The following is a 23,259-nucleotide window of genomic DNA, read 5'->3' as shown; positions in this document are numbered from 1 at the left end:
ATTATGCAAGTACAAAATGAGATTTCAAACTTGTTCGAGTAGTTAAAATAGAAAAAAATAGATTTGAACAAATATTTTCATCTTTGGCACATTTTTCTCTTTCTGCGTATCTTATTTAAGGATCAATATATGTACTTGAACAATATTGAGAATCCGTGCATACTATTTTTACTTGAGTATTTGGTTGAAAACTCAAACTTAAACATTTTTTTATTCAAGTTGTAGTTTACAAGTTAAGCTAGAAAGGTTATACTCATTCTTTTTCCATTAAGACCTACATCGACCAAGGGATTAAACTCCAATGTTCCAGTGTTATTATGCTAACCAATAAGTCTTATAACTATGATAGCTTAATGAGAGAGGACTAAGAATTTTTTTTTTTTGTTTGAAAATATCAATTAAGTGAGATTATCTCATTTAAATGGTATTTTCTTACTTTCTAAAACATATTTAAACTTAGTTAAAAGATATTCATATGTTCAATAATAATTATTCATATTATATTATATAACTTTTGTTTTGATTCAAGTTCGTTCAAATATTATTAGGATCAATCATTGCATCCAAGGTATTGTCTGCTTTATTGAAACTCAGTTACGGTTTTGTCTTTAAAAGTTGTCTTAGAGGGCAAAATGAGGAAGAAATATTTAAAATTGCGTTTGACCTCGATTCCTAAGCGATGTCAGACTATTGGTGTACCGAGACAAGCTCCCATTTGAGGGTAAAGAGAGTTTTCGTTCCTACAGACGACGTCAATGTTTCGATCCCAAGTTCCTCAAGGCATCATTAGGGTCAATCACTACATCTGAAGTATTATCTGCTTTGAAGACTTCGTTACAGTTTTATCCTTAAAAGATGCCTCAAATGGTGAAATAAGAAATGAGTATTTAAATTACGTTTGATCTCGACTTTTAAACAATATAAAAATGAATGTACCAGAACCTATTGTGATTTTCTTTTTTAAAAAAGGTTGAGTTACTTATGCATTTATATTTAAGTGATTTTTGCTATAATTGTTTGTAATTTATTACTAAATAACATTGCATGTTATGCATGTAGTTATAACTAAACTTAAACACTTTTTATCACCTATATTTATACTGTTACATTTTTATGTAGTTTATTTTTCTAAAATGTTTTGATTTTATAATTTTGTTATTGGATATCTGGAATTGAATTTTGTATGCATATGTACACATATAATTGAAACAATGTGAAGTGTTGGAATATTAATAATATAAATAAAACATTCTAAAGAGAAATATTAATTATGTCTATTATTTAAAATATATTTATTATTATTTGACGTATTTGACTGACTTGATCATAGAAATATCTTCTGACGGTACAATTTTTTTATTATGGTGGTACAATTTTTTATTATGAGAGAATACTATAAAAACTTGTCGACATGTTAAAAATTAAAGATTAGAATACAAAAAATAATTGTTAGTAAATATCTTTCCCTAATATAATTGATTTCACATAACATAAACAATAATCACAATCATAGTAGTTGATAGAAAAAAGTAACAAAAAATTAAGAAATTAAAAGTCTAAAATAAAAAGTAAAATGTCTTGACTTTTTGGTTTATATAATCTAATATAACGGACAAAACATGGGCATAACATTTTACCATATATTTCTAGCCGTTTAATTTTGAAAAATAAATAAAGAAAAAGGTATAAAATTTCATTTCTAACAATGTTTTCGTTGCATTATTCTCATATTAAAATTATAATTTTCCTAATAGTTCAAACAATAAAAAATACGCATTAAAAGTCGAGAGTAGGTAAAAATAAAATTCATAGAACAATCCTCAAAAACACTGAAGATTTAATTTTTGTTTTATTACAAATAATTTCCACCAAGTACTTCTATCTCTTTAATATTAAAGAAAATGGGAGGATAATAACTTTTCTCTTTTTATTTGCCCTCCACACCTCTCAAATTTTCAAACTCAGGTGAAAAATTGTTGTGAAACTTTCTCATGCTTTTGTCTCTTTCAATTAAACCGAATATTAAGTTCTTGCTTTTATTATTTTAAAAAGAAAAAGAGAAAAACTTATGAACACTTCATCAATATTTGAGGTCATAGTCAACAAAGGTTTTTGCTGGTGAGTTTTTGGTTGCTGTCTAAGTCAGCGCTTTAAAACAGAATAGTAATCTTCTTATAGAATAAAAATTACTTGAAGAGAATGCTTGTTTTAAAAACGTGCTTGCAAACTAATTAAAAAATTGTAATACACTCAAAAGACTTTTTATAACGATTTTTTTTCCTTATCGTGTACGTGTTATATTTTAAGCAATATAAACAATTAACAAAATATATTGAACATTTGAATAAGTTTATTTTGCTTGTTTGAAGGATTGCAAAAATTATTTGTATAAACGCATCTTGTTAAGAAAAAGGGATAAATTGATTATACATCTAGATCTTTATAAAAAATTTGATGTGGCTTGAAAACATTTTAAGACAATTTCACTTGTAAAAAAGATTCATGAATTTGTTTCTTCTTGATGCGTAGAAAGTTTTGGTGGTTAGACTTCAGAATTCATCTCCTGACATGATTTATATTTTTTCTTTGAGGAAAGATTTTGTTCCAGTTTCCATGACTCTCACAAAAATTCAATATTGGGTTATATTCATGACCTTCCTTTATCATCTATTTGTATGAATGATTTTAACAATTTCAAGAAATTTAAATATATAATATTTAAATTACTTAAAGTAAATAATTAATATAATTATTTCCAAAAGTAAATAATTGTAAAAATAAAATGTATATAAAACAATTAAGGATAACTTTTATAAAACTCCTATACAAAATAATTACTATAAATCGAAGAAAACTACTCCACATCATCACTACCTTCCATTAGAGGCGCATCAACACTATCCCTCATATGCTCACACTGATAAGGTGATCATTATAAAGGAAAGAAACACACTGACAAAACAACACAAAAGAAATGATAAGCTAACGTGCAAAAAAAGTTTTCAAAAAATATTTAAATTACATAGATTATAAACTAAGCATGTATAAAAATATAACAAATTACATATACATCTAGACAAATAGTTAACACGAGACTCAATTATCCGGATACATGTATTTGACATATGACTTCACCATAGACGTGCACTTGTAGTAGTATTTATGTTTTGCAGAATCATAAACAAAGGGTTATCATCTCACCATTTACAAGGTTAGTCCCCTTTCGTGCTAGGACAGAAAATATCTACAGACTAAGACATCTTGTGACTCTCACCACATAACTCATTCTACTATATTTGAATGACCTCTCATATGTCGATGCATACATTATTATAATTGTTACAAAGATTTTTTTCCTTAAAATTCTTTCAACATAATCACAACTCATTTCCACAAAAATATCATTACCTCAACAAGTCATCATAATACTCATAAACATACATAAAGTCCATTATAAATCTATCTCAAACAGTTAAAGAAGAAAACATATCCAAACATACACACCGGCACTCAAAGGTGGCGTCCAATGCTAGTCATGATGCTCAACACCACTCTTCTCGCAAGAATGTACACTCAACGACATTTTCTAGCACCCAGCGTTCTAGATTGAAAATGCTCTAAACCTACAGTACAATAATGGCGCTTAACGACACCCTGACACCTCTCAACGCTAAACCATTACAAAAATAGGCGTTAAGCGACACATTGACATCGCTTAGCAATATACCAACTATCATTGTATTTTGTGTTTTTAAGGAAACTTATACTTGTTCAAATTGATCAAAATGATATTCCTTTCTCACTAAATTAGTTCCATAATAGTTTTAAACATGAAAAGTTGTATCAATTGTTCAATTGTCCAGATTATCAATCTCTTAAACTCACAAAACCAAGTCCAAACCAGCAAGATTCAAGGATCAAACATTCAAACCACAATTTCAACATATCATATATACGAACAGATTGATCATCCAGTGAATTCATCATCATACAATAATATAATAAAAAATTTCAAAGTATCTATAACTTAAAGACAATGCAATTGTTTGGTTTCTTTTACCTGAGATGAACTTGCTCTAAAGAATTTTAAATCTTTTTCAACTCACAGAATGTCCTATCTATATTTAGGAACAATACAACACTATTAGGACACACCATTATAATAATTGATCAGCGAATATTCATATAGATAGATAAGTAAAAAGACGCATACAAGTGAAAAAAAGACTCATATGCAATAAATAAGAAAAAACTAAAACTCAACTAACACACGAACCAAAAAACTAATTGGTCCAAATTAAAAAACTCATTACAATGATTAATCTTATTATTTCGATTTTCAATTAAACGAATAAAAAAGAAAATCTTTAAAAAATTATTATGTTAAAATCTTTAATATTAAAATAATCAAATCGTTATTTTTAATTGTTATCTTAACTTTATACATTAAAATATCTATCTATTTTTATGATTTATAAATATATGTTTTGATGTGCATTTTTTTTATTCAAATAAAATTTTGTTAATTTAATGTTTGGTAATCATAACACTAAAAGAATATTTTATTAAATGTTTTACAACTTTAAATAATAAAAACAAAATAAAATAAAAAATGTTAAGATAAACATCTGATTATAGATAGTTTATGAATACTGTTGCTATTATATTACTATTATTATTATCAAGATTATACTGACAGTTTATCTGAATAGTATAGTACGGAAAATAATAACTGAAGAATATATAATCACAGCAGGAAGGAGTCTTCAATTTAATTTCATGGTGGTTATCTTTCTTCTTTTGTGGACTGAATCCTTGTTAACTTTCACTAGAAAAAACATTGATTATTATCATTATTTATTTAATTTAATTTAAAATACCATAAATGATCATTATTAGGCCAGTTTAATTAAAATTTCCATAAATATCGTTCAAAACACATGGTTTTGATATTAATAATGGTAATAATAATAATTTAATACTATAACATGATTTTATCCAATATTTATTTAGACAATAAATTTAGTGAAAAAAAAAGACATAACAATGTCTGGATAATTGTTTACGGTAATTTATGAGAGAGGATCGTTTACGCAGCATAGTTGAAAATGAAGGAGAGTAAATAAAGAGGTAACCATGGAGTCAAATGGAAGTATAAGAACATAATAAGAATGGAAAATGTAAAGGATGAGGGTGAATTCAATTTTTGATACTATTAGTCAGTAATGTTTATGTTCGTAACCATGCGATGCCATGAGAATATCTAATCCATCGCAAGAGGACTGACTTACTTCAGAGATATATCACAATCACAATTGCATTGCATGCTTCTGTTCTCTTCTGTACTCTTTCTTTTACTGCACTGGAAATTTTGAATTGGATGTATCTGTATGCGTATCCCTTCTAACGCATCTATTCCCTCTCACTCATAACTCCACCCTTTCTTCTTATCACTCCTACCCACTACTCCCATTCTCAACACTGCTTAGATTTTCCCTCACATTTCCCCGACCCACTAAGGCTTTTCAATTTTCATCACTTTTTCACTACTGGGTTGTCAGGATTCCATCCTTTTGGACTTCTATTTGGTCAAAGATCTGGCCTTTTTCTGTTTGGTGTTCCTTTTTTGGGATGTGGTGATCTGGGGTTTGTGGTGCTTGTCCTTGTGAATCTCGCTCCGCAATCCACGACGATTGGTAATGCTTTGAAGTCCGTGTCTTTGCTTTTAGGGTTCCTTTTTTTGTTTTTCTTGTTGTCTGTGAATGCTTGTTGTTCTGAAATGCTTGTGCTTTTGTATTATCAACCAATCAAGGCTGTTTATGGTGCGGTGAATATTCTATTTGCTTTTTGCGTCGTAGTCTAGTGGTAACAGATACCTGTTCATATTCCTCATACATAATGCATCGACAATTTGAATATTGATGTCATTTTTGGGTTATAATGCAGCTTACCTCTCTTTTTTTTTTTTTATTACATGTATATTGTAGAGCTCAGGGGGTTCTAAGAGATGGGTGCTGATCTTAAAGAAGAATTGTCCGTGAAAACTCCTGTTTTTGATCTTAAGGTTTGGGAACTGATTGGAATTGCGGTTGGACTGTTTATCATTATCATCCTCTGTGTGCTCTCATTCTGCCTTACTTCAAGGAAGAAGTCTAGAAAAGCCAGGGATAGGGTTCCTGTTAGTCATATACCTGCTGTCTCAAAGGAAATCACAGAAGTGCGAGTTGAGCAAGTGCCGGCGAATGGATTTGTTCCACGTGAAGGAATACTTCTGACAATTCATGATAAATCCAGTGACAAGGAATCAGACAAAGTTATGCTCCATTTAGGTGTTGGGAAGAAGAAGCATGGAGATAGTGGTAGTCACTCGGATTCGTTTCATTACTTGGAGAAAGATGGTGGAGGGTCACAATCAGGGGAGGAGATTAGCTCTGGCTCGGTTGGAATGTACATGCCATCTTCTTCATACCCTTTAACAGCTCCTTCACCTCTCTCTGGTCTTCCGGAATTCTCTCACTTGGGTTGGGGTCACTGGTTTACTCTGAGGGATCTCGAACTTGCTACAAACCGTTTTTCAAAAGAAAATGTAATTGGTGAGGGTGGGTATGGAGTTGTTTACCGGGGACAGTTGATCAATGGGACTCCAGTGGCAGTTAAAAAGATACTCAATAACATGTGAGTTCCCGCACAATGTCTAAGGCATTGAATTTATTCGAACTTTTGTTTTTAATTCTCATACTTCTACCAAACTTTGACTTCTTTCTCTTCCCTCTGTTCTGTAGTGGTCAAGCTGAGAAAGAATTTAGAGTGGAAGTTGAAGCTATTGGCCATGTCCGGCATAAAAATTTGGTTCGACTTTTGGGGTACTGCATGGAGGGGACTCACAGGTACCTAACTTGTCAATTATATTGCAGTCTCAACATGCATAGTCTCAATAAATTTCTTAGAGGAATTGAATTATAACTGCCAGAATCATAAAATTATGAAAATACCTTTGAGTTGCATATTCTTCAGGTTGATCTCAAGTTCAACACACAACAATTTAAGTATGTTATCTTAATTATATTTTCTCCCGTATGGTGGAGTATTTCAGGATGTTAGTCTATGAATACGTCAGTAATGGAAACTTAGAGCAATGGCTTCACGGAGCTATGCGACATCATGGATATCTTACCTGGGAAGCACGTATCAAGATTCTCCTTGGCACAGCTAAGGGGTGAGTTGCTGTGTGTATGCTTCTTCAGGCTTCTGTAGTCCTCATAAAGTTCTTCAGGTTATCACTTGGTCCTAATTTAGAGCAACATATTTGTTTCAGGCTTGCATATTTGCATGAAGCGATTGAGCCAAAGGTGGTGCACCGAGATATCAAGTCAAGCAACATATTAATTGATGATGACTTTAATGCCAAGGTTTCTGATTTTGGCCTGGCTAAGTTACTGGGTTCTGGGAAGAGTCATGTTGCAACACGAGTTATGGGAACCTTTGGGTCTGTTACTTATCTGCTCTTCACTATTTCCTTTTTCCACTCTCAATATTGTTGACAAACTTTGATAAGTTGGATCCTTATATTTATTCTTTCTTTTTTGCTCCGTACAACTGACAGATATGTGGCCCCTGAATATGCAAATACTGGTCTTCTAAATGAAAAAAGTGATGTGTATAGCTTTGGTGTTGTGCTATTGGAAGCAATTACTGGAAGAGATCCAATTGACTATGGTCGCCCAGCACAGGAAGTGAGTAAATCCATCTTGAAGAATTTTCTTGATAAAACTTCATTCAATTCACCAAATAATCGTAAAGCATTACCTTTTGAGTTTGACTTGTTCATCCCAAAAAAGTAATCTGTGTTTTTGTCTTGGCATTAGTTGGATTGCAGCTCATATTTCGATATTTTCTGGCCTATGATCTGAACATATGTTTTTAGACATGTAACATTACTTTATCTTACTGAATAATGTTAGCAACATACTCCTCTACTCGTTTTTTAACTCTTGTTTTATCATTCAGCAAATTTTTATGTGCACCTCACCCTATAACAGAGCGTCAGTATGTTGCTAGGCATTTCTCCTACCATATTGTAGCCAACTTCAGGATAAAATTATTTTGATTCCTAAATGGGTCTAGTTAGACACATTTCTGTTTTGATGCTCTGATGCATAGCTAATTTATGAAATATCTTTATAATTGTTCTTTCCAATACTACAAGAAAATCAATTCATGAGTCATTACGGTGAAAAATTCAGTTACCAACTGAAAACATCTAGAGAAGTTGATATCGACTTTGGAAGCTATAATCAATGAAAAATTTAAACATTTTCCAGAACGCGAGCAATTTGATCTATTGCAACTATGGGTCCTTTGGTCCTCTCTACCAAACTTATTACTCTGCCCTTTTTAAGTCATATCCCTGGCCTTAAAATGCTCTAAACATCATACACCATTGGCTAAATATTAGGATATAAAGTTGGAGTGCCTGATCACTACCTCCACTTTAGCTGTGCTACATATGAATTCCAGCTGGGTGCATGTAATCATTATTTGTGGATTCTATTGATAAACATCATAATTTTGGGGGAAGTAAGTAGGTCCCCAGAATTTCAAAATTCTAGAGCGGTCTATATTTTCGGTAAATTCAAAAACCTTTTCAAGACAGTCCTTAAGTCTAGTTTATTGTTAGATCACCGTGTATAGATCCAACGGAAAAAGGTTTTAAAACAATGTCTTCATTCCTTTTTTATCACTTGAACTTGCCTTGGACGTGACTGATGCAGTATTGATGAATCAATTCTATATTTCTTACATTTATAACGTGAATGCAATGATAGTTGCTGCTGTTGTATCGTATACGACTATGATGCCAAATTTAGATGGCTTGTTTATTTAAGGCTTCCGTACGGGAAATAGGGATTTGAAGTTAGCAGGGTTTTAATTAAGGGTTGTAATTCTGATAAAAATATGAGGAGTTGCAACATTATCAGCTAGGGATTTACCTTCCCAGTTTATTGTTTGTTAGTTATTACCTTATTCTCAGTGATTAGTTTCAACATCTTGTGCTTGATTTTTAACAACAAAATTCAGATGCTCTCTGTGTTCTTCTCAGTTGCTTATTTTCTACATCAGTTTGTTATGACAAATTCTGATGAAGGAATTTTGACTGACATTTACGATGAACTACAATGCCCTCAGGTTAACATGGTTGATTGGCTGAAGATGATGGTTGGAAACAGACGATCAGAAGAAGTGGTGGACCCAAACATTGAGGTGAAGCCATCTACCAGGGCTTTGAAACGGGCGCTCTTAACTGCTTTGAGATGTGTAGATCCAGATTCAGAGAAAAGACCCAAGATGGGTCAAGTTGTGCGTATGCTTGAGTCAGAGGAGTACCCTTTAGCTAGAGAGGTTTGTTATGCTGTCACCATTTTTCTAAAAGTGTTTTTTTTTTCTTTAATTGTTAATACTGCCATGATACTCAAAAGCCTTTTTGGCCTCTGACTAATCTTGGGTCAAGCTGATTGGACCTACTTCAGGCAGGATGTGGATCACTCGGCATCAACCTTTCAGTTTTCATACTAGATCATAAATGGATTCATATATCCAATACTTAAGGGACAATTAGTTTTTACTGAAATAATTTAGACTGACATTTGATTTATTTCATTTGCTGGATACTCAGGACCGTAGGCATCGAAGAAGTCATGGAGTTAACTCAGAAATTGAATCCCATAAGGATAGTTCTGACACAGATGGGAGTGACATTCAAGGTTCTAGATCAGAAAGTGGAAGGTAACTGCAGGCATGAGCTAAGAGAATGAGATTCTTTTTTAGGATCAGTGGTGTGTATAAAGTGAGTGATTTATTTTATTTTTGTCTGGTTAGATTCTTGGATTTGCCTACCCGAGATGGGTATGGCAGAGGCTGAGCAGGGGATAATATTAATTTGTGTTTTCTTTTCCTTTATTTTGTTGTAGAAGAATAGGTATTTGTTCTAGAAGGATATATTGTTTGTGTATGAAGGTGGGTGTTATTTATAAGAACCCAAATTATTTGGGGTATGTACAGAATCCCATAGCTTTTTCCTAGATTTATTTGATAAATTCGTTGGCCTTGTCACTGGGGAAAAGTAAAATAAACCAGTTCATGGCTGTACCTTCTCGTGATTTTTATAGCTTAGATCATTGCATTTAACACTACAATAGTTACTTAAAAGTTCCCTGATCCTTATAGTCCTTTATTGACTATTATATTACGAGGGTAGACATTGGATTGTAAACTTGTTATTGTTATTATTGGTGGCCTAAAAACCAGGGAAGGAATGAAACAATGAGGCCACTGTAACATGTGTATACAAGTTAATAACTGCAAATATACAATCACCGTAATTTTTCCCTATCATATAGTTAACGGCTAGCGATCGTAAACAACATATACTCAACTTATCTATGTTTTCATGTGAGAAAGATCTAATAAACACTGAGGTGGAGATAAGAGATAATATATTTTTTTAAGATACAAAAGTAAAGGCAAAAACACCATGGATAGGTATGAAATCGGCTAGAGAGATATAGCATCTTTTCTTGGCAATCAGCTTTTTCATGTCGCTATTCCAACTTAAGAGTCTTCACTTCCCATGTGAAATCCGGGTCATCTATTCCAAAACGGCCAAAAGCAGCAGTTTTCAAGAACCTGACGTTTTCACTCTTGAGCTCCAAATTAATGGTAATCATTCGTGGCCTGAAGTCAAAGTTTTCATTCACAAGCTTCAAAATGTCCTCGTCATGAATCTTTCATGTGCCAAAAGTGTCAACAAACAAATAATGTCTCAGCAACAACAATTGCGTATGATATCTGCACAATGCACCTTCTGGCAAGTCCATTGGCCACATTTCTCTTGGCAGCCTGTCTAGCAATATAGACTCTGCTTCTATCCACTTGGTAGGGTTCTACCCAGAGAAAGCCCCATCACTATGAGCTTCCAACCACCATATGTGTCAACAATGATTTTGCGCCCTGGGACACCTGCATAGCCACGTGGACCACCAATCACAAAACGACTACATGGATTCGGACGTACTTCGCAGCGATAGCAGGCTTAATAACATGCTCTTACAGGTCTGCAACAATCTCATAATTGGTAACAGTTTCATCACGTTGAGTATATATGTATGAGAACAATCGGGACACACACTGGGACCATGGGACCATGGCACCATGGCTCCATGATCATTAGCGTACTCAACAGAGTTCAGTTTTTCCATCACCTCTCAAACCAAGGATAGGTCTCATCTTGCGCACTTCCATGAACCGGGTACCAAGTTCGGCTGTGAGGACATGACTGAGAGGCGTAAGCTCAGGTGTTTCATCTGTGGCATAGCCAAACTTGTGACCTTGGTCACCAACTCCTATGTCTTCTGGTCGCTTGATGAGGTGGCCAGGGACCCCTTTGCAGTTGTCAGCATCAAGCTAACATCATGGGACACAAATCCTATAGAACATGTTCGCTTTTACGGCGATCTCGCCAAATACCATGACCAAGTTAGTCTTGGTGCAGGTCTCAGGCATTTCTTCTTTCAGCGTCTTGCTCCTCCAAGCACTGCATCAGATATATGAACAGAAGGTATCCATTCTCCTCTAGCTACAAGAGGCAAACCAGGTGTTGGATTGAAGATATAAAATTTAGATGCTTCTTGCTAAAATGACTTCTCTGGTTGACTCAAATAAAACACACAAAAACTTCGTACATCATCATGCTCAAACATGGAATGGTGGACATTGAACTACCAACGATACAAATTCAGAACATGATATAAACCCATAAAAGGGACCATATTTGTGCCATGCTAACACATAAAATGTATATAATAGATAAAGATCTATCTGATAAATTATAACGTAGTCATGATTTATATCAAATTTTCTTAAAATTAAATAACAATATTAATATGATCGAATAATTTATATTTTATATTTATTTATACAAACAAGACATGAAATATTTTATATTAATATAAAACTTGTATATATATGTTCTCTGATTTATTCTTTAGAGTTTTTGTGGTGACCTCTCTCATCTGTACCACCATCTAAAGTTAATTTTGAGAAACAAAAAAAATCATAAAGTTTATATAAATAAACTGTAGCATGCAAGAAGCTACATACACATACACATACACTCTACCATAGTAGTAAGACCAGCCACATAGAAATTCACACATAACAATACCTAAGAGACTAATACATAGAAAAGTAAACCAAAGCTTAAACCAGTTTTACAGTACTTTATATTACTTAGCAACAGCATTATGGTCTTCTTCTACCCTAGCCAACAAGACTCTCACATTTTCCTATGCATGTGGTGGCACCGGTACCGACCCTCCAACACCTCCGGGAAGAGTGGGCAGAGTAGGGGTACAGCCACCAGGGAAAGTGCAAAACCCGTTTGGGCCAAAGGTCACACCGGTGAAGCTGAAACCTGGGCTTGGGCTTGGAAATATCCCTCCAAGGCCCCCGGATCCAGGGAAGTTCTGGGGCTGCTCCACGTTCTCCTCCTCCGTAAGTAATCTTCCTCCTTCTACATTGGAAGCACTCACCAACACTACCATGGCCAACATCACCAACACCTTAGTCACTTTCTCCATTTTTTTTATATCCTAACTTCCTTCTTTGCATGATGACAATGCTCACATTTCTCTCCCCTTTTATAGTGTCAATCCTTCTGGCCTTTGCTTTTAATGCACCCTCCCACTATTAAACATTGTTATCTTTCAATTTGAAAATACAAATACTAAACTTATAGTTTTCAGACAACTATTTCTCTACAACCAATGTTTAAAATTTTACCATCGAATTTTTTTAAGACATGTTATTGTTTTTACCTAATATTAAATAGTTCTGTTAAGCCTAGTTGAATTTAAGGGGCAACAAAAAATTTTCCACCCAACATTTTTAACTTTTTATTAGCTGTAGATTTGCTGTTGGAACATCTTCTAAGGTGCACTAGGCCATGCTAACTATAACACTCTTTAGTTGTAAAAATCATGTGGCTGGTGAAGCAGAAGATAGAATTTTTAAGATCATTTATTAGTATAGTTGGGAAATAATGAATTTTCGCAACTAACCAAAGATGGGGGGGTTGAAACAAGGTGCAGGCATCCTTAAAAATCTCTGGACATTGACAGAGGGATTAAATACGTTTCCAGTTTCGACATCTACACAACTCAGGAGGTCCAAAAACATTGTGAGTTCTAACACATTTTATGTCTGTCGGTAGTGCCATTGGTTAAACTGCATTATCTGTTTAAAAATGTATGGAACACTGAAACAAAAAGTGGTCCCGGCGGGGCTCGAACCCGCGACCTTCGGCTCATAAGACCAACGCTCTAACCAACTGAGCTACGGGACCATACGTTCATAGTTTCTAAGTAATACTATACGAATAGTATTACTATCAGTCTAAATTCAGCTTAGGGAAGACTTGAACTCCAACTAATATGAACTCCTTGAAACTTCGTGAAGCATTTGCAAGCATATTCAACCAAAACAGATTATAATTAATGGACATGTCTATGTTCCATAAAAGAAAAACATCATTTAATGATAAAAACATAAATGAGGGAAAAACACAACGGTTTCAACGGCCATAACAACTCGTGAAAGCTTAACGGTACACTTGTAATGGCATGAGAGTTTAATGGCTAGATGTAGACTGTGTAGTGTAAGAATAATGATATTTTAATAACTCTGTTTAATCATATAATTAGATTATAGTTTCATATAACTTATTAATTATTTATTTATATTGTTACATTACTATAGCATAGTTATTAAATGGTTGTTTTGATAGTTTATTTTTCATGTCATAATGTTAAGGTTTTCACAGGACTTTTGTACCATTTATAGATATATTTTGTTTTGTCGACAATGAATCATAATGAAATTTTGGGCAATGTCTTCTATTTAATTAATCTCATTAAATAAAATCATTGTTGATGTCGATAAGCTCACTTGCATTGCATAAGTAGATTAGAAATGTAACTATTCCTTGATTGGGTACAGAGTTGGATCACAACAAATGAGTATATTTTTATGTAGATTGGCAAAAAAATGATTTGTTCATATGCAATGCAACCACTGACATAACATCAGAGTGTCTGCAATTTTGGGTGAAGTAGTTTTCCTTTGCCATTGGTTAGCTTCTACTATATAAAACAAAAGTTGAAGCAGTGATATTTTGGTGAGGTTCAGTGTGAATCAAATAAAGCGAATATGATGTTATGAGAATATAGAGATTGGAGAGCAACGATAATGGTGTGATCGTAGGGTAGGGAGAAGGAGATGGTGGAAGAAGCATTGAGCAAGTGGTACAGAGGATTGAGTATTTCGATTCTGATTCAGCACATGCGTCTCCGATTAAACTCCTCTTGCCTATCGCATCACCATCGGTAAGTCTATCATTCTGTTCTTCCGTGATCTCCATTGCAATTTCACCTTTCTCGATCCGTCTCTTACTTTAACCAATTCGTATTCGATTCTCCTCGTTGCTGTTTGATAATTCATTCCATTTGTTGTCATTTTCCTAAATTGTGAGATGTTGCTTTGCTCTGAATTCTATGACTTGTTAGACGCTTAGTGGTTTTTTCTGCATCGATTGTATCGAATTGGTTTCTCTGTCAGGCTTGGTGACGACGGAGCCGAAGCTCTGAATTAAGTGGTTCGATTGTTGTCATTGTGTTTGCGTAAATTATGGGGACAGAAAACCCTGGTCGATCAGCCTTTCTTTCTAGACCACCCTTTGATGCAGCACAGGGTATGGTATCTTTTTCGTCAACTGCTACCATGGTTGAGTCAGAGCCTCCTTTTTTCAGACCCACTCCTCCTGCTCCTCCCTTGGCATCCACACCATTTTCATTATCTGCGCCACCGGGCCAGTTTAATGGCTCCTCAGTGCCTCCTCCTCCTTCCAATTCCCCACCTGCTTCTGGACCTTTCCCGCGTTTTCCGATTACACCGTTCCCCTCAAATACTCAAGCACCTCCCCTGTTTCCTCCATCCATGGGACAACCAACATTTCAACCTTCTGCGGATCAAACTCAGTCTTTTCCGGCTTCTCTTCCGCCTCAGCCGCACACGCCTTTTGTTTCAATGGGGTCTGCCCCTCCTGCACTTCCAGAATCAACTGTTCCTCCTCCTGTGTTTCAGCCATCTTTTCCTGGATATCCGCAGAAACAGGCTGGCACAGAAATGCAAGCTTCCCCTGTGTATTCCTCTAACCCTTCAAATCAAGGAAATTATGGGTCTGTCCCTGCACCACCTTTGCCTTTTCAACCTCATCAAGGAGTTTATGTTTCGCAGCCCCCAATGGCTGATCTGTCAGGCGTCCAGCCCATGCAACAACCGGGATCTGGACAGCCTACAGTTGCCATTAATGGCTTGGCAGAAGACTTCAATTCGCTGTCAATTCAAACTCGTCCTGGACTCATGGAGCCGTCCATTGATGCTAAAGAATTGCCAAGGCCATCGGAAGGTGATGAGGAGCCAAAGTCTTTAGCTGATATGTATCCCATGAACTGCAATCCTAGATATCTACGACTCACGACCAGTGGAATGCCTGGTTCCCAGTCCTTAATTTCAAGGTGGAATCTTCCTCTTGGAGCAGTTGTATGTCCGCTTGCAGAGCCTCCTGATGGGGTTAGGGCCTCACTATCCTTTTCAATTATTTGTAACTCATAGAGGGCATGCTATTTTTTCTTTGTGCATTGATTTTTATTTGATTTCAGGAAGAGGTACCCATAGTTAATTTTGCTGCAACTGGTGTCGTACGCTGTAGGAGATGCCGCACATATATAAATCCCTATGTCAAATTTACTGAAGGCGGAAGAAAGTTCCGGTGCAACGCCTGCTCCTTGCTTAATGACGGTACCGTCTACATTCATGTGCTTCACAAATTTAGAATAATATAAGAAGGAAGTTGACGTAATTAAATCTCTAATGAGAAAAATGACCTAAACTTCAGTCCATTACATTTTGAAAGAAGAGCATGCTTTATGGTTCTTATTAAATTGAAGTAATGTACATATTTAAAGGAGAAAATTGAAGTAATTAAGGCTCTGTTTATGAGATATTAATATATTATTTGAAAGTGACCAGACTCCAGTCCATCAAATTCTGAAACAAGAACATGCTTATTGGTTCTGAAAATTCATTATTTCAGTATTATTCCCATTTTAACTCCGTAGGGTCACTTGTTACTTTTACAAGGTGGAATTGTAATGTTAGAGACCATGTGATTGGTTTAATGTCTTTAGTAAGATGCTAATATATTGAATCTTATGGCGTCAATCCAGACTTGTTACCTCCATGCTTAATGAAAATATTCTGTGATGAAAGTTGTTTGTTTGTCTTCACTGTAGCTTGCACATTTAATTGGTTTAATACATCTTTCTGAAAATGCTGATTTATTGGCCTTGTGTACAGTTCCTAGTGAATATTATGCACAACTAGATGCCATTGGCAGAAGAGTTGATTTGAATCAACGACCTGAGCTTTCAAAGGGTACGGTAGAATTTGTTGCCCCAGCAGAATATATGGTGCGGCCTCCTATGCCTCCAGTATATTTCTTCCTCATTGATGTTTCCATATCTGCAGTTAGAAGCGGAATGATTGAGGTAAGTACTTCACTTGGAGCACTTTAAACATTAGTAGGTTTTGTTGTTATATAACCTTGATGATTTCATTCTTTTGAGTGGCAATTTTTTTATTCATATGAAATCTAGCTTATGCACAACTGAAGCTTGGAAGCAGTGTATAATTTGCACTGCATTCTATGAATTTCTTAACAAGATCAAGGGGTTTTCAGGTCGGATTTAAGAAAATAATTGTAGAGGTATGTAATATGTTTGTATTTGTGCATGATTTGCGTATTTGAAACTCAGCTCACTGGGTGCATGTGATAAATTTCTTTTACTAACCTGAACAAAAAGATTGGGCAATGTGTCTTAAATGTTTTTATTTATAGTTTAGACAATCCAGTGATCTGCGCGTTAAAATCTGGTTTAACTTAGGTTTTCAATAATTTTCTATATTACCAGCCATATTGTTCTGCTTTTCCTTTTCCCTGCCTGAAAGTTCACTTTAAAGAGTTTTTAGTGTGTTAATTAAAGTTTTTGAAGAAAAAAACAACAGAGTCTATAAAATGTCTGATTGAAGTTTATTTGAAATGTTTTGAGCAACTTCTAAACAAAACTGTAATTATGATTATCTCTCAAAACAGAAGTATTTTTTTTTTGTAATTGTATTTAACCATTAAAAAAACACTTTTCATCAAATCTCTAAGCAATAACTATTTTTTTACAAAGCTGGATCTTGGGTACCCATCTACTTGAGATTCCACTGTTTTGTAGACTTGGGTGGTAATAAATGTTTTTTATGGGCAACTCTAGTTTGTAGACATATATTTTCATTTGGGGATGCCAAAATCCAGTTCAACCCAAAATTAATTTCTTTTGTGCAAGATAAAGTTCAGCTTCAAGTGCATTCTGGAGTTGTTATTCCAACTCACATCATTCTTTGTTGTTGGTTCATGTTGTTCTTATTCCAGGTTGTGGCCCAAACAATCAGGTCATGTTTAGATGAGCTCCCGGGCTATCCACGAACACAAATAGGGTTTGCAACTTTTGACAGCACAATACATTTTTATAACATGAAGGTCTGCAGTATTATTAGTATTAATATTGTTAATATATCTCTATCTTTGCCTTAATTGGCTTAACATTTTGCTTATTATTCTATGTTACACTTTTCCAGTCATCCTTGACTCAGCCACAAATGTTGGTGGTCTCAGATCTGGATGACATATTTGTTCCCCTGCCAGATGATCTCCTTGTCAACTTATCAGAATCAAGAAGTGTGGTGGAAACGTTTCTTGATGGTCTACCATCCATGTTCCAGGACAATGTGAATCTGGAATCTGCTTTTGGTCCTTCTCTGAAGGCTGCCTTTTTGATTATGGTATATTAGTCCCTTTTTGCCTGCTACTTTGAATTGTTTTGTTGTTATTATTATTATAGGTTGTTGTTTTGGTTGCAACTCATAAGTAGTTGTGATCTTTTTGGCTCAAAATTCATTGAGCATAGTATCTATTAATTGAAAGTTAAATGCTACAATATGATTTAAAAGATTGTCTTCATGCTAAAGAGTGGGATGTTTAATGTTAGACAATATGAATGCAAACTTACTAGTTATAATTTTCTATTATCTGTGTGTATTGTGTATTTGCGTGCGCGCTTAAATGTATTTCCTGGGATCATGGCAGGAAAATCTTAACCCAGTTCTAGATAATTCATTTAACATGGCAGTTATTATTGAAATATCTTATTTAAATTTTAATATTCAATACTTTGTTCAATTGCAAGGATGGGCCTTCTATTACTACTAGGCACTCTAAATAACCAAATGTCACTGAATAAATCTGGTAGATCATAATAATGAACCAAGTTACATGCACAGAGATGGAACCCATGGTTTGCTAAGTTTAAAGGAGGGTCCATTTGAATTTGTAGAATTTTAGTGCAATTGTTCCATCCCTTTACAAAATTATACTTTCCTATGCATTTCTGTTTTGTGAATTTTTCCTGCCTCTCTATAGAGTCAACTTGGAGGGAAATTGTTAGTTTTTCAAAACACACTCCCATCTCTTGGTGTTGGTCGATTGAAACTACGTGGAGATGATTCTAAAGTCTATGGCACAGATAAAGAACACGTGTTAAGACTGCCAGAAGATCCCTTTTACAAGCAAATGGCAGCTGAGTTTTCTAAATACCAAATCTCAGTAAATATGTATGCATTCAGTGATAAGTACACCGACATCGCATCCCTAGGTAAATCATTTTTAATTTCTTTAACTTCTCCATGGAATGGATACTTATGATGATTCTCTGATGAAATAATGTTGCTTACCTATGGTTTTCTTAGTTCTCTGTAGATTTCATTTATACTTTTGAATACTAAACTTAATTGAATGAGTACCATGATTTTACTCTTCTGTGGTGTATGATAGTGCTGTGTGATTAAGGATGGGTGAATGTCAACTAAAAGGGACACTCAAATATGTGTCTACCGAAGGGTTATCTCCCTTTCCTTGACTGCTTAGTTGGCATTGGCCAATTATTTGGTGATGCACCTTAATTGGCCGTGAGCAAATGCATGCATTTTCTTTGCCTGTAATTCTGTTAAATTTGCATCCTTCAGTATAGTATAAGTGGTCTTATAAGCACATACTCTTGCAGCTAACAAACTTATATTTATAGGTGACAAAGTGCACTATTTGCTTACAATTTATTATTTATAGGAACTCTGGCAAAGTATACTGCTGGTCAACTCTATTACTATCCAGCTTTCCAATCAGTCATTCACGGGGAGAAACTAAGAAATGAGCTAAGGAGAGACCTTACCAGAGAAACTGGCTGGGAAGCAGTATTGCGAATTAGATGCGGTAAAGGTCTGTGTTGAAAATTTTGACCTTGCTTATTTTTTGTTTTTCTTCTGGCTCGTGCTGCAAGTATTCAGTTATATACAAATATCTACAATATGATAGTTGTCAAATGCTTTTGTGCTTCTAGGTGTCCGTTTCACAACTTATCATGGAAACTTTATGCTAAGGTCCACAAATTTGTTAGCACTTCCAGCCGTGGATTGTGATAAAGCCTTTGCCATGCAGTTATCACTTGAAGAAACATCACTGACAGATCAGACAATGTATTTCCAAGTTGCATTGTTGTATCCTTTCTTCCATAATCCTTGAGATGAGTTATAATTATAAATCATCTACATCTTCATCTTTTTCTGATCATTTTTTAATGATTTGTTTCATAATACTTCCATTTGTGAGATAGATGTATAAGTTCATTCTTGGAGCACAATCATCTATGAATCATGAGGCCTTTCTCATCCATCCCGTTTTCGAATTAAGCGTATGTTTGTCACACATTAAAAACTCATTTCTAGGAATACGAACTTGGGAATGTAGATTCCTCATGTTTGCTACTAATTAAAAACGTCCTAGGAATATTAACTTAGGAATGTAGATTTCCCGTGTTTTGTTATGAGCATTGAAAATGTATTCTTAGGTATTGTTTATTCCCTAGGGACTGTTATGCCATGAATTAAGTCATTTATATTGGAAAAACAAAATAAAATGAACTTATTTTATCTTTTTCATTTTTGTTTTAGCACATTTTATTGTGTATTTTTATTTCTTCTATGCTTTGCATCAACGTAGAAGTCTGTCAGGCTTGTTACTCAGTTAAGGTCATTTATGGGAGTTCAATTAGAATCTGAAACTTCTTCAAGAATGGTGTCATCCTTAACTGAAATAGGTATACTGCATCTTGTGGAGAAAGGCGTATCAGAGTACATACAGCAGCAGTTCCAGTAGTTAAAGACTTGGTAGAGATGTATCGCTTGGCTGATACTGGTGCAATTTTATCTCTGTTTAGTAGGCTGGGTAGGGTGACATGACTTTTATTCTAGTTACATCATATGTATGGATCATAGATTCATAGTTTCTTTCATCTTCCTAAGCAGTTTCTTATATTTGCAGCAATTGAGAAAACATTATCCCATAAACTTGAAGATGCCCGGTGTGCTGTACATTTAGGAATTGTGAAAGGCCTCCGAGATTATCGAAATATCTATGCTGGGCAACAGCGCTTGGTGAATAGGATGATATATCCTGAGTCATTAAAGTTCCTACCCTTGTATGGTTTAGCTCTTTGTAGATCAGCACCTCTCCGTGGTGGATATGGGGATGTTTCATTAGATGAACGGTGTGCAGCTGGACACACAATGATGACCCTAACAGTAAAAAGGATGTTGAAACTTCTCTACCCTAGTTTGCATCGACTTGACGAATATCTTCTAAATGTATGCCTTTACTGCCTCTGAAAACTTATGGCGAAAATGGTTTAAATGTCTGCTCCTTGAATTATTTTTGTCTGTGTTTATGTTCAGGCTGGTGATTTGAAAAAAATTGATAGAAGGTTACCTTTGACTAGGGAGAGCTTGGATTCTAGGGGCCTTTATATATATGACGATGGCTTCCAGTTCATTTTATGGTTTGGTAGAGTGATTTCACCTGACATAGCTAAGAACTTACTTGGGTCTAACTTTGCAGCAGAGTTTTCAAAGGTACTGTATATTCAATAAAGACTAGGAGAAAGCACAGTACATGGGTTTATTATTCTTGTCATTTTAAGTTCTTTTGTTTCTTAAAACTTTCGTGTTTATCTCATCTTTTTCTAATTTCTTCATAAGTGTTTTTGGTTCTTCATTAAGGATTGTTAATGTTCAAATTATTCTCTCTGCAATCTGATGCATGCACATGTATATATGATTGTTGAATTATAAACAATCATTATTATATCGAGCTTGCTTGGTAGTTTTAGAATAATTGATACTTGAACAAATTATTGATGTGTTCTTGCATTTGAGCTGAAAAGTATATTGTATGTGAACCTTGAGATATATCACGGGAGTGTTCAATACATAAATTTAGTATGCATTTCTCAGTGCTGCAGCTTCATGATCAAAAAAATGAATTCATAGTTGATTTTGTGTTAAATTTGTCCCTTAGATGGTTTAGACTTACGCCAGTGTTGATTGATATCCTATTTAATAATTTTGCAGACTTCTGATGTATTCCTCCCCTTTTTCTCTCGTTCAATAACATGTGGCATCTATTTTCAATTGTATATATGTTTTATTTCCTTGAACAGGTTACTCTAAATGAGAATGAGAATGATACTGAAATGTCTCGGAGGCTGATAAAGGTACTTGAGAAGCTCAGAAGTACTGACCGTGCATATTACCAGTTGTGCCGCCTTGTGAGGCAAGGTGAACACCCCAGAGAAGGATTCCTTCTTCTTTCAAACCTGTTTGAGGACCAGTTGGGTGCTAATAATGGATATGCTGATTGGATGATACAGATTTCCAGACAAGTGCAACAAACATAATATAGAGGTACTGATTCTAATCTTCTGTAAGGAAGCTTCAATTAAATCTGGTGATTTTCATGCGGGCAATCAATATTCACCATCGATTTTTACGTTGAATATTTCTCATCCTCTGGTAATTGTCCCTCTTATAGTGCCCAGTCATAATCAACAGTACGTAGACTGTGAAGCAGTTTACATTATATATCCTTTGAATGAAATTTGGATCACCTAAATCTCGCCTAAATGGAAGCAAATTCTCAAAAAAACAGAGAAACAGGATCCTTTGATGTTTTACATAGGGGGAAACATTATATAGAATTTAGTACGAAAGAATTGTAGTATGTGTATGTATGTATATACATTTAGGCAGGTTAATCAAGTGAGAACCTGAGAAGTGAGAAGAGTTTAATATTAAGTATTTAAACACACATAAATGGTAAAGATTGTTCATACTTAAATGAATTCAATATTGGTCATTTATTTGAGATTGAACAGTCGAATTTATTTCCTCTCGGGCTGCCACGTCTCCTCACATTCACATACATTACGTAGTCTCTACCCAATTTGAGATTGATAGTTATATTGACTTGAACATAATCATATATCTCCTTTATGTAGTGATTACCTTGTGAACATTTTCTATGGCTTAATATGGTGGTTTTTTTTTTGTCAGGATTGTTACGTGTATCGTAATTGAAGGAATTTTTCGTTTCTTCATTAGAAATAAATTGAGTTTATGCATGGGATGCATTACAAGCGTGGATGCTTGACTAGGCTAATTGGTCGTTAGAAGGATGTTTCATGGACACTGCAAGTTCGTCCTGGAATGTATCAATTAGGTGAACTGTAACTTAGTGATTAGATTCAAAGTGTTTTTCTTTCCTAGGAATAGAAAATAAAACTCTTTTGGATAGGTTGCAGTTATCTGAGGTATAATTTCATTTTTTAATTCAAATTGTTTTTTGGCTAGGGAGAGTAAACACAGAGAGAGAAGTCAAGTCAAAATCAGTGCTAATTCTTGAATTTTGTTTGCTGGTAATTTTTATTTATTCTGATATTCAGATTTTGGAACTATTCTCTTCCAAATCATCATTTTACCTTTGTCAGCAAACTTTCGTTTTCGCACCATTTTTTTTTCACTCCTGGGGGTTGTCTGTAATATTGGCAAATATGAAAAGTAAAAGTTATAAAATTAGTTGGACGTTATTTTGTAGATAAAAATAAATATTTAGTAATTATATTTTTACATTTTTAGTAAATTTTGATTTCTTAT

General features: G+C 34.5%; 2 protein-coding genes, 1 non-coding gene and 1 pseudogene across 4 annotated transcripts; 2 read left to right on the top strand and 2 right to left on the bottom strand.

Annotated features, from left to right (window-relative positions):
* The first annotated feature begins 5,194 nt into the window (after positions 1-5,194).
* Positions 5,195-10,110, top strand: LOC108326464 (probable receptor-like protein kinase At5g18500). The gene is made up of 8 exons (XM_017559987.2): positions 5,195-5,696; positions 5,988-6,675; positions 6,783-6,887; positions 7,094-7,216; positions 7,316-7,486; positions 7,604-7,733; positions 9,187-9,399; positions 9,674-10,110. The coding sequence occupies exons 2-8, from the start codon at positions 6,008-6,010 to the stop codon at positions 9,785-9,787; spliced, it is 1,524 nt and encodes a 507-aa protein (XP_017415476.1). The 5' UTR covers positions 5,195-5,696; positions 5,988-6,007; the 3' UTR covers positions 9,788-10,110.
* Positions 10,111-10,117: 7 nt separating this feature from the next.
* Positions 10,118-12,635, bottom strand: LOC108324688 (S-adenosylmethionine synthase 1-like; annotated as a pseudogene).
* A 690-nt stretch (positions 12,636-13,325) lies between these two features.
* On the bottom strand, positions 13,326-13,399 carry TRNAI-UAU (transfer RNA isoleucine (anticodon UAU)). The gene has a single exon. It is a non-coding gene; the product is annotated as a tRNA-Ile (tRNA).
* A 630-nt stretch (positions 13,400-14,029) lies between these two features.
* LOC108326272 (protein transport protein Sec24-like At3g07100) lies at positions 14,030-23,078 on the top strand. Of its 2 annotated transcripts, XM_017559666.2 has the most exons (14): positions 14,033-14,438; positions 14,671-15,684; positions 15,774-15,912; positions 16,471-16,661; positions 17,594-17,701; positions 17,800-18,003; positions 18,641-18,872; positions 19,343-19,492; positions 19,614-19,770; positions 20,370-20,497; positions 20,594-20,916; positions 21,004-21,180; positions 21,768-22,011; positions 22,660-23,078. In XM_017559666.2, the coding sequence occupies exons 2-13, from the start codon at positions 14,740-14,742 to the stop codon at positions 22,002-22,004; spliced, it is 2,991 nt and encodes a 996-aa protein (XP_017415155.1). In that variant the 5' UTR covers positions 14,033-14,438; positions 14,671-14,739; the 3' UTR covers positions 22,005-22,011; positions 22,660-23,078. The 2 variants fall into 2 exon arrangements, 1 of the variants encoding a protein (XP_017415155.1); XR_008247577.1 differs by lacking the exon at positions 22,660-23,078 and having other exon boundaries at positions 14,030-14,438; positions 21,048-21,180; positions 21,768-21,905.
* The last annotated feature ends 181 nt before the right edge of the window (positions 23,079-23,259 follow it).

The sequence above is a fragment of the Vigna angularis genome, chromosome 3 (genome assembly GCF_016808095.1).
Source record: "Vigna angularis cultivar LongXiaoDou No.4 chromosome 3, ASM1680809v1, whole genome shotgun sequence".
NCBI classification, from domain to species: domain Eukaryota; kingdom Viridiplantae; phylum Streptophyta; class Magnoliopsida; order Fabales; family Fabaceae; genus Vigna; species Vigna angularis.
Note: the sequence above shows the minus strand (reverse complement) of the source record. Positions and strands in the feature narration are given on the sequence as shown.

Coding starts and splice junctions, on each gene's coding strand:
- LOC108326464 (XM_017559987.2), top strand. CDS start 6,008: ATGGGTGCTGATCTTAAAGAAGAATTGTCCGTGAAAACTCCTGTTTTT. Junction 7,734..9,186: donor ATGGTCGCCCAGCACAGGAA/GTGAGTAAATCC, acceptor CAATGCCCTCAG/GTTAACATGGTTGATTGGCT. Junction 9,400..9,673: donor AGTACCCTTTAGCTAGAGAG/GTTTGTTATGCT, acceptor CTGGATACTCAG/GACCGTAGGCATCGAAGAAG.
- LOC108326272 (XM_017559666.2), top strand. CDS start 14,740: ATGGGGACAGAAAACCCTGGTCGATCAGCCTTTCTTTCTAGACCACCC. Junction 16,662..17,593: donor TTAGAAGCGGAATGATTGAG/GTAAGTACTTCA, acceptor TTCTTATTCCAG/GTTGTGGCCCAAACAATCAG. Junction 19,771..20,369: donor TATTTCCAAGTTGCATTGTT/GTATCCTTTCTT, acceptor TAACTGAAATAG/GTATACTGCATCTTGTGGAG.